Source organism: Haliotis cracherodii, unplaced genomic scaffold (assembly GCF_022045235.1).
Source record: "Haliotis cracherodii isolate W230 unplaced genomic scaffold, xgHalCrac1.p SCAF_1, whole genome shotgun sequence".
In the NCBI taxonomy this organism is placed as follows: Eukaryota; Metazoa; Mollusca; class Gastropoda; order Lepetellida; family Haliotidae; genus Haliotis; species Haliotis cracherodii.
In genome coordinates, this window is record NW_027266264.1 from 57,166,441 (window position 1) to 57,177,352 (window position 10,912).

Below are 10,912 nucleotides of genomic sequence, written 5' to 3' on the forward strand. Positions count from 1 at the left end.
CGCTGCAAGGAGCTACCAACTGGGTTGTTTTAAAATTGGTATCGTACATTGTAAACTCGGAGCCGAAAACCTAATAATTTTTTTCACTCATAGAACGAAAATTTGGTGTTATTTAATATTAATTAGCGAAATCGTGCTGCTCATGGGGCTAAATAAATTCATGTGTTTGACAAAAGCAATTACACCATCTACATCCACTCGCGTCCAGACACGTTTGAACTTTGGGATCGTATTTCTGAATTTGCACATGGATGTGGTGACACTTCCTTTTGGTCGTCGCTATTTTTAAAGAATTCCTTCTCACATGTAAATATTGCAAAGTTGTGAGAAATATTGGAAGTCGACCTCTTTTTCTGCCCGTAAGACTCAACAGATGGTCATAACCTATCTGTTTAACCATTTTGTTAGTCCAAAGGTAAAGTTTACAGGTAATGTGTGCAACAGACATGTTGTCTAACCAGCAGCTGATGAGAGTGGTGTAAACTTGCTATGAGAATTTTGACGCAGACTATAGTACCCTGTATAAATACTACCAGTAATTATGTTAGAAATTTAAACTGCTTGTTTTAGAAAGTTTAAAATCAGACTTCTTGACTTACTAAAGTCACTAGTGCCCTCGTCAAGTTCACTTCTAAGCCTATATTTCTGTGATTTTTAGCAGCTGTTCGAGGTTTGGATTTGTTTGTTGTTTTTCTGAACTCTGCATCATTTATGATGACGGCCTGTAAATAATCAAGTTTTGACTAGGCCATGTTTATGACCATTGTCGTAATTATTATGCTCAGGGTTTTATCTTGACTTACAAAAGTAGCGTCATTGGGAATTCAAATAATTTAAGGGTCACTGCAGGAAATATGAGTATCCTTTAAAGTAATGAAATGGTGTAGTGTAATCTACGGTTTAATAATTACTTTAGAGCCTGGAATGATTAAATGATCATATGGACAGTTGTCATGATTGATAGATGAAATGAAAGATGTCCATAACAGCTCTTGATGCGCTGTAAGTAAAATGAATATTATTGTGCATCCTTCAGGATGCAGTATCAATTATCATCAATTATCAACATTTGTGTGTACTAGAGGCACATTCGTGCATTGCATAAATCCCTGATCCTGATCTTTTATAATGTACCACAAAAGGCATAAACATGGTGTAATTAAGTCTGGACCAGACAAACCAAGGATTGATATACACCATGTCTAACCACCTGATCATAGCTGAGTTGACTCTTACATATCTTGTGACAAGTGGGGGCATGGGTGGCCCAGTCGTCTAAGGTGCTTCAATTCACTGTATGGAGTTGTGTCCCTAGGGCACACCAGAAACCTTTGATTGTGGATCAAATCCTGGTTTGCCCCGAGTATGTTTCCAGGTTTGTCAGCACCATAACTATGCTTATTGGTTTCACCAAAGTGGTAAAATGTCTGGGACCTACATCACTTTTGGCGTTCCTTCCACATTAAGCCGACACACTGTGATAGAACTTGAATACTGTTCACAGCATCGTTAAACCCATCTCACTCACTCACTCACTCGATCCCAGAAAACCCACAGATCTGGTATTTGACCCAAGTTGTGTCATTCTCCTTTCCATTTGTTTACCTTTGTATTTTGGTTTTATTTGTTTATTTGTTGTTTGACGCTGCCCTCAGCAATATTCCAGCAATATGATGACAGTCTGTGAATAATCGAGTCTTGACAAGACAATCCAGTGATTGACATCATGAGCATCAATCTATACACTTGATACAAGGAAAAACAAACCATACACAAAAAGCACAACTCATCAGTGCATGGCTAGACTGATATGCATCAAGCAAGTCAGACTTTTACGACAAGCATGGGTTTGCTGAAGACCTATTTGACCCCTGATCTTCACTGGTTTTGTATTTTGTGTATTCTGCAGATATATCAAAGTACTGGACACAGTCATTTTTGAAAAATGCCTAAGAAATTCAAAGGAGAAAATTCTAAAGCAGTGGAAGCAAGGGTACGAAGAGATGCCCAGAAACATGCTGAACAAGAAAAGAAACAAAAAGAAGCTGAAGACGAGCTTTGGAGAGATGATGACAAGCATGCTACGAGGAAACAGCAACGGAAAGTAAGAACAAGTTGAACATAATTATAAACTTGAAACATGCATTCAATAAACAGTAAACATTTACTGAAAATACAGTCTCCATTCCACCAGTTACCAGTTTGATTGTCCATATACTTTGGTCTTCTGCAAACTCATCTACCTTGTTAACATGTTTAATCTGACGAAATAGAAGCATGAGACCCCTTCACACAATGCATATCATGTTCTCTGGGCACTTGTACGATAAAAGAATTTTGTGTAGAGAGCATTAACACAGCCACCAGATTGTGGAGATGAAGCCATCTTTCGTCTTATGGGAACTCTACTCATGCTCCACAAACTATACCAATGAATATGAATAGTTTCAATATATATCTAGTGAAAGGGCTCCCTTCTGGGTGATAACTTGTGGCTTTGGAACGCCTATTACTATCAGTCTTCAGTCACTGTCTACAAAACATCAATTCTCAGCCACTGCTACATCAGTGATTGTTTTTTTAATCTTGTCATGGTAGGAATTAATCCAATGAATTTGGACCTGAATGCACAGCTTGAGGTTTCAAATGTTAAATTTAGCATAGTTAAATGTACAGGTAACCTACCACAACATTGAAAACACAATATGTTTATCTCCATTCTACCATGACTAAATCATAAGGGAACTCTTTGGTGTTAGCAAATATATTGAGTGAAGTGGCATATGCTCAAGCTGTTTCTCTACTGGGTAATACTTCATTCAAACTTATGGCAGGCACTGACAGCATGTAGCATGCCAATTTCGTAAGCTTGTGAGGTGGGCACCCCTAAAGAAAACTAGGCAAATGTTTCGTTCCACACCGCACGTCACTATTATAACACCATATCATTCATTGTGACGCAAAAGATATGAAGTCACACTCCTATATATTGTCTTCAAAACTTGAAATACATTCTTTTTGCAGATCTCTAACATGTTTTCTGCATGATAAGTATTGTCACACATCCTTTGAATTTTGTAGTAACAGCAACTTTGCATTTTGTAGCCTATAGTTATACATATAATTATTTAAATATGTCTACCAACAATGATTGTAAAAGAAGTACTATTCTAAAAATATTAGTTTCCCCGGTGATGTGGCTGTCAGATCGGCTGTTTCAATCAGAGGGGGTTTATTGTGATTTGAAACCTCTGATCGCCCAATCAAAATCAAGTATTTTCCAAATTCATGGTAGAATACACATTTATTATGCATAGACTACATTCTATCATGGACATGTGTTTGGTGGTGTGGTAGTGTTGTGGGTAAAGCATTCACACATCACACAGATGACATATGATATTGTCACAGTGTGTGAAGATACTTCCTGGCGTCACCACCATGATTTAGCTGTTTGATCTCAAAATGTGACTTATGAGCCAACTCACTCACTGTTTGTTCAGGAGGACAAGGAGAAGAGGCGCTTGGATCAGGTGGAGAAGAAGAAGGAGCTGCAGCAGCTTCATGATGAGGAGATGAGCAAGCTGAAAAGTGCCAAGCCTGTCGCCGCTGCCAAGTTGACTCGTGCAGATATTGCATCACAGCAGGAGAGACTCCAGGCTGCAGCAGCAGCAGGTAAAGTCTACTGAGACACCACATGTAACCTCATGTCAGTAGGGCAACTTTAGAGATCTGGGTGCTTATATCTTTGTCATTCATTTATGAAGCTTTGATGGCTTTGCCTTTGATTGTTACACACTCTGTCAACCACTGGTTTGCCTGGCCTTGGTCCTGTTATTTATGGGATGCCATAAAGGCGAAGTGTATGGTGGATCAGTTGGAAATCACATGGTGGTGTCTTCCCCTGTAGGATATCACATGGTGGGGTCTGCCCCTGTTGGATATCATATGCATGGTGGGGTCTACCCCTGTTGGATATCACATGGTTGTCTACCCCTGTTGGATATCACATGGTGGTGTCTTCCCCTGTAGGATATCACATGGTGGTGTCTTTCCCCTGTTGGATATCACATGGTGGGGTCTCATGGGCGGATACAGAGAGGGGTGCGCAACCCCCTTTTTTATTTCGAAATAAAACTTTATTTCTGTATAAATTACCACCAAAGACAATAAATAGATCTTAATTGTGCACCCCCCTTTTAAAAAAAGCTGTATCCGCCTATGGGTCTACCCCTGTTGGATATCACATGGTGGTGGCTAATGGACCTAAGTATATTTCTAGGTTTGTCATCACAACACATCACAATGTGGCAGATGTCAAAGACCTGCATCAATATGCATCACTGTGGGCTTTCCTCCCACATCAAGCCAACATGCTATGATATGACCATAACTAAAATACTGTTCAAAAGCGAAGTTAAACCCAACTCACTTACTCTCTGCATCACATTTGCCAACAGGTTATGCTTCATTCCATGTTTTCGTTTAGATTAAAATCATATTTATGATCTCATGATCATACTACTTATGCGATGGATATTCTCAGTTGTCAGCTGTGTATGGATGACCATTTTGGGGGGTGTCTCACTGGACCAGATGTTTGGTATGAACCTGTTCCAAATCTTTTTCCACAGCTGAGAAGCATGACAAGGAAGTGTCGCATGATGAGAAACCCCTTGAAGAAAACATCAACCGTCTGGAAATGGAGGGCCAGGAAGCAAGAACTGTAGAGGAGGCCATTTCCCTTCTCAGGTGCGAGCACTTCCTTAAGTTGTAAAATTAACTGGTTGACTTTGTTCAGGTTGTATTAGTCAGAGTTAGATTTGGTTGCAGTTTTTGTCCCAAAGTGTAGGGTTGGTTCAGGATGAAAGGACAGGACAATATATTTATTTTCAATTTTCTTGGTTCAATATCTGAATTTGAGGGTAGGAGAATGAAAGGTTTAATAATTGAAGGTTCCTACCTGCAACGTTTCATTAATCATGTTTTAACCTTATATGTAATTATTTAACATTGATTACCACTCTGTTGTAAATGTGACCACGGGTGCACGGCTGTGCAGAGTTGTGTCCCTTGGGCACATCAGAAACCTATGATTGTGTGTTAAAATCCCGGTTCGCCCCGATTATGTTTCTAGGTTTGTCAGCACCGTACCTGTGCTCACGTGGATTTCACCAAAGTGGTAAACATCTGAGACCTGCATCACTTCAGGTTTTCCTCCCACATTAAGCTGACACGTCGTGATATAACTGGAATACTGTTAAAAGCGGCGTTAAACCCAACTCACTCACTCGCCAAATGGATCAGGTGGTCAGGCTCTGTGACTTGATTGAGTGCCTGTCATCATACCTCAACATTGTGGACTGTTGCGCACAATATGAATCACTGGATTGTCTGGCCCAGATTTGATTATATACAGGCTGCTGTCATATTGCTGAGTGCTGTGTCAAACAACAAACAAACTGTAGAAGGATAATGTCTGCAAGTTTCAAGATATTTTTTTTCTTTCGTTTCTTTCAGTGTGAAATCAGAAAGACTTGACAGACATCCAGAAAAGCGTGTCAAGGCAGCATACACTGACTTTGAAGCTGAAAATCTTCCACGTCTCAAACAAGAAAATCCCAATCTCCGATTATCGCAGTTAAAACAGATGTTGAAGAAAGAATGGCTAAAATCGCCTGAAAACCCTCTCAATCAAAGGTCAATTGCATATAATTCAAAATGACCTGTTTGAAAAGGACAAGTGTGTAACCTTCCATTGTTAATCCCCAGTGAAATCTTATTATTATACAGGTGACAGAATGAACAGGCCCTCCAACTGAAACAGGTACCCAGTACTGCTAGACACAGGGACAGTGTGGAGAATCGACCTGGAATGTATTTGTTTTGAACAGTATATCCTCATTGTTGTCATGACGACAAGAGTCATGCTTTAGAACTAAATATTGTCGAGATTCGAGCATAGTGCTATCCCCAGCACCCAAGCACATACCACACACACAACCTGACCATTCTGTGTAATCTACTAATGCCTACAGTGACAAACGCATACAGTGTCACGTTACCAACCACACAATTGTCTATACCAGCTGCACACAAATATGAAAATGCTTAAATTTAATTGATTGCTGTGAAAACTGCCTATTTTATGGCTTGTTTGCACTGAATGTTTTTTTTGTTAGTTATTGAACATTGACCATAAACACCCATCTTCCCGAGGCAAGGGAGTTAACTGACCATAAAGGTCCAGTTCCATGCTTGCCGAACTAGGCTGGAATTCTGGAGTTATGTCTTGGCTGGACTGATAAATTCATACATAGTCCAGTCATAATTGTGTAACGAAATTGGAATCTGGTTGGTAATCTGCCATGCAGATTTCGGTCAATGGCAGGATTTGCAAAACATGTGACCCGTCAATTTAACGTCAACATATATATATATATATTCCATATCTTTTCATGTTTTTAATCAAGCTGCTCACGTGATTTGATACACTTCGCGAAGTAAGACCTGTTTTATTACAATAAAGATCTTGATTATCAATCAGATCGTCTTCACTGGGTGCTGCCATTTTGTTTCAAGCAAATGCAATGATATGAGAGGTGGAATCTGATTGGTCAATAGGAGGGACATAGAAGGGACATAACTCATATTAGCCAGTGGTGGCGCTATGATTGAGCCCAGAAATTCCAGTCAATTTTGGCAAGGGTGGAAACTGGACTTTTACAGCCAGCTAACCTCCTTGTTACAGGAAGATGGTAAACACCAAATACAGGTTTATTATAAGAACAGATTGATACTTTATTAATTTTTGGTAAACACAGCTTGGTCTTTGGTTCCTGCTTAAAAGGTCTCAATCTTCTCCAGTGCCCCAGTATGAACACTTTGTATGATGATGTTTGCTTTATTAGATCTATTGTGTGTGTGTAAAGTGACCTTGTGAGTGTACTGAAATCTGAGCTGCTGCAGTATGTGCCCATACCTAGGTACAAATTCCTTGTTTACATTCATTTCTACCAAATAACAATTAACTTCTAAAACACTTCTCAAGGACCTAAGTACCTATAATGTAAACCACTGTCAGTACTTCGCAGATTTCTCCATTACCCACGATTACATACCATCGCTTTAGTGACGTGTCTTTCTTCAGTCAGGCTTTGTATAACTCAAGGAAGTCAAATGAGCCTTATTCCATGCATGTGCCAACAGTAGCGTTGTCTGACGTTGAAGCAATGTGTAGAGTAGATGCCATGTTGGAAAAGAAATATCGCCAGGGTAATTTTTATACTTATTGTTCTGAAAACTGGCTGGTTTTCCCCCTTAGCTTGGACAGGACCAAGGCTTGATTCATTAGCTAAAATAGCGACTGCACCATTTTGTGGTTGTATGTATTTACGGTGGACAGAGGAATGTAGTGCACACAACCTGTGAAGTATTGGAGCATCTGCAGACTATTCACTTGGGTTATCTAACAGAGGTTGTCTGAACATCTGGTTTACAGTGGACTTTTGCTTCTCAATGTAAGAGTCAACGGCAGTATGCTATTTCTTGTTACTTTCATTTGCTGAAATAAGTTGAAACCACTGTTTTTGACATGTTAAAAAAATATTATGGTCATTTCAAAGTGCTATTTTCCGATGTACTATTTTTTTCATGTGGTTATTTGTTTTGCTTAAGAAGCAGTCATATATTTATTCTACCTTGCTGTTAAGTGTACATATTAACTGTGATGTGTTTTGTACAGGTCATCTTATCTTTGTACACTATTTCAACATGTTGCTGACCAGACAGACATCACTGTGGAGACATTCTCTAGGCACTTGGCCTACATTGCAGTACTAACAATAAAGGATTTACAGAATTTAACTTTGTTGTTGCTTCTCAAATAAAGATGTTAAAATTCAAAGCAGGTGGGAATATTATGTGCAGTCTCATACAGTAAAAAATTCTGCTTTCCAAGCAGAACAGCAGTGTTAGAACTCACTGGTAACACGACCCTGCTAGACTTTGGCTGCTATAATTTTCGAAAGGGCTAGTTAAATGCAGAAAAACACAATACTAACTTTCAGAATTGATTTTCCTGACTTATTCCATGCTGTGATATAGTTCGTTTTTGTATTCACTGATAGGTAGATTGGATAGGCTAGATCAGAAACAATCTCATTAAAATCAGATTATCGTTCTCGCTACCGCTAAACAAAGATCTGAGGACATCCCATTAGGGGTCACATCAGAACGACCTTTCATCCGACCAATCAGAGCATCACTTACCAGATTAGGAAAGTGAAAGTCAGATTGTGATTTCTAATCATGCAACCTCCAAACAATAGTTACGGGTTTAATGAATCCATACAATTTAGACCATCTATTAACCATTCCAGAATGTTCTTTTGTTCAGATTTCAAATTTGTAATCGAGAATTTGTCAAAATATGTTTCGAAGGGTAGTCGCGAATTTGAAATTTGTGCTGTAAAGCACGAGAAAGCTGCCTTCTGATTGGTCATTCCATTGGTCTGTCAGAGCTCGCGCAAGGTCGGTCTGACGTGACCCTTAATGGGATGTCCTCAGATCTTTGTTTAGCGGTAGCGAGAACTAAGATCTGATTTTAATGAGATTGGATCAGAAAACCCACTGTAACAGCTTTCAGTAAACAAAAAATAAAATAATGGCTTACTGGCATTCATCAGGGCTAATCCATATTGTATACACCTGGTAAAAACACCACACCAAACTTGTGTTTATCTTTTGGAAATATAAACTACATGTGACATTGATTTTATATTCCGATACATATCTACGATATATAGTATTAAGTGGTATTAATTAATTTCATGTGTATGTTTTTCCAGTGCTGAATGGCTTATGAAGCAATTGTGTTCAATTTTAACAGTGTAAAGAGTCCTATGTGGTAGGAACTGTGTATTTAGCACAAGTAGAAGTTGTGTAGCATGATGTATGTAAAGTCCAGTTAAAGGGCTTTGATTCATACCAGAAACATTAACATGCATAAATGGACCGATACCCTGTGAGGAGCATGTTGATCATCTTCCCGTGACAATGGAGTTAACTGACTATAAAAGTTGTTTCCTACCGAACTAGGCTGGAATTTCTGGGCCTCGATGGTAGCGCCACCAGTGGCTTTTACGAGTTATGTCCCTTCTATGTCCCCACAACTGACCATCTTCCTGTGACAAGGAGGTTCGCTGACTGTAAAAGTTCAGTTTCCACCCTTGCCAAAATTGACTGGAATTTCTGGACTCAAACGTAGCGCCACCAATGGCTATTATGAGTTATGTCCCTTCTATGTCCCACTTATTGACCAATCAGATTCCACCTCTCATATCACTTTCATTTGCTTGAAACAAAATGGTCTCACACTGTCTAGACACACAGTCTTGTGGAACCTGGACTTTCGTAGTCAGTTAACGCCCTTGCCTCGGGAAGATATGAATGTTGATATACTACTCAACTTTTGATAGGGATATTCCGATATGTCATTCCATTTAAATATGCACTTGGTATGTTATAAGAAACGGTTTTGTGTATCATAGAAAGATAAAAAATATCCCTATCAAGAGTGGAACTGTATATATATTCCACTGTTCATGCTACAGAGTTGCATGTCAGCTATGTGCCAAAAACATCACCATGATATTTCATGGTGAGAATTCATTGAATGATTCATCACGGTACTGAGAATACTTCAAGATGAATTCATGAGTCATGAGGCCATTGATATTTGTTACTTGGATCATGGAATTATTCAGATGGGATGAAAAAGAAGACGATACGGACACCAAACCCGCAAAGTGTGCCAAATCTGGCACCTTGGTTAAACAAAGTTTACTGCCTATATGTTCAGCAGAAACAAAACCAATGATCAATTCATATTTTTCACCCAAATCTTTCAATGATCTCAGTAATAAGGTTGGCCTTGGGATGTGAAGAACCTTGAAGGGTAATGAGAGCCTTGTTGTATTGGTTAATATAAATGAATGGTATTTCTATCTGTATGAAAAACCTGAAATAAATTTTCAGATGGGATGCCTTTATTTGTCATTTACTTGTATATACTACTCAAAAAGAATTTTAGAACACTTGATTTTTATCATATGACTTTAGTATATGAGATGACAGATTAACTAAAGTGAAAAATAGGGTGTTGTTTTACATCTTTTCAGTAGTATATGTAAATGCTATAGGAGCAATAGGAGATAAATATCACGCCATTTTCTTGTATTCCACATCATAAAAAGACCTATCATGCACTATGAGATTTGCAGTCAAACATCTATTCCACATAAGACCAAACCATTCTTATTATGAAATCATTTATTCTTTAAAAAAATAGACTTCATGTACAATGAGATATTACTGTGATATCATTCATTCTACATTATACTTTTAAAGCACTGATCAGGTGTAGATCTTTCAAGCAAGAAGATTTACTGCTATCTGCATGCGGATGTATAGGTTCAGCACACTATACATGTACTCACAATACGTTTTTGTGAAAGAAGTTATAAAGAACATTCACACCATCCAAAACATTCTTGGACATCAGCAAAGATTACACTCAAATGTTACAAGTATACCTACTAGTTTTTTACTGCTTTACATAAAATCCTAGTACAACAAACTCAATGACATGCATAGAAATGACAGACACAGATATTCATTGATAGGCAAGCTATGAGATTCATGCCAACCGACTATATTGTAACTGGGGCAATTTGAACCTAGTCAGAAGCTCCTGGCATGGGCAAGGGATGCAATGCTGCAACAACAGCCCTTCATCCCCACAAACAATGTTCATGGTCAAAGAATTATAACAATAAAAACAATCATGATATTATATGCCAAACATTGAGTTTGATTATGCTTGAAACACATGGGCCACACTCTATATTTA

At 38.6% G+C, this 10,912-nt stretch overlaps 1 protein-coding gene across 4 annotated transcripts; it reads left to right on the top strand.

Moving 5' to 3' along the window:
* Positions 1 to 248: 248 nt before the first annotated feature.
* LOC139479698 (coiled-coil domain-containing protein 124-like) lies at positions 249 to 10,037 on the top strand. Of its 4 annotated transcripts, none has more exons than XM_071262570.1 (5): positions 249 to 306; positions 1,910 to 2,104; positions 3,504 to 3,675; positions 4,635 to 4,752; positions 5,521 to 10,037. In XM_071262570.1, the coding sequence occupies exons 2-5, from the start codon at positions 1,946 to 1,948 to the stop codon at positions 5,723 to 5,725; spliced, it is 654 nt and encodes a 217-aa protein (XP_071118671.1). In that variant the 5' UTR covers positions 249 to 306; positions 1,910 to 1,945; the 3' UTR covers positions 5,726 to 10,037. The 4 variants fall into 4 exon arrangements, with proteins under 4 accessions (XP_071118671.1, XP_071118646.1, XP_071118654.1 ...); XM_071262545.1 differs by having other exon boundaries at positions 255 to 428; XM_071262553.1 differs by having other exon boundaries at positions 255 to 415.
* The last annotated feature ends 875 nt before the right edge of the window (positions 10,038 to 10,912 follow it).

Bases quoted from the DNA above. Each gene is read 5' to 3' on its own strand.
- LOC139479698 (XM_071262570.1), top strand. From the start codon at position 1,946: ATGCCTAAGAAATTCAAAGGAGAAAATTCTAAAGCAGTGGAAGCAAGG. The intron at 2,105-3,503 runs GTAAGAACAAGT...CTGTTTGTTCAG, and splicing joins CGAGGAAACAGCAACGGAAA to GAGGACAAGGAGAAGAGGCG. The intron at 4,753-5,520 runs GTGCGAGCACTT...CGTTTCTTTCAG, and splicing joins GAGGCCATTTCCCTTCTCAG to TGTGAAATCAGAAAGACTTG.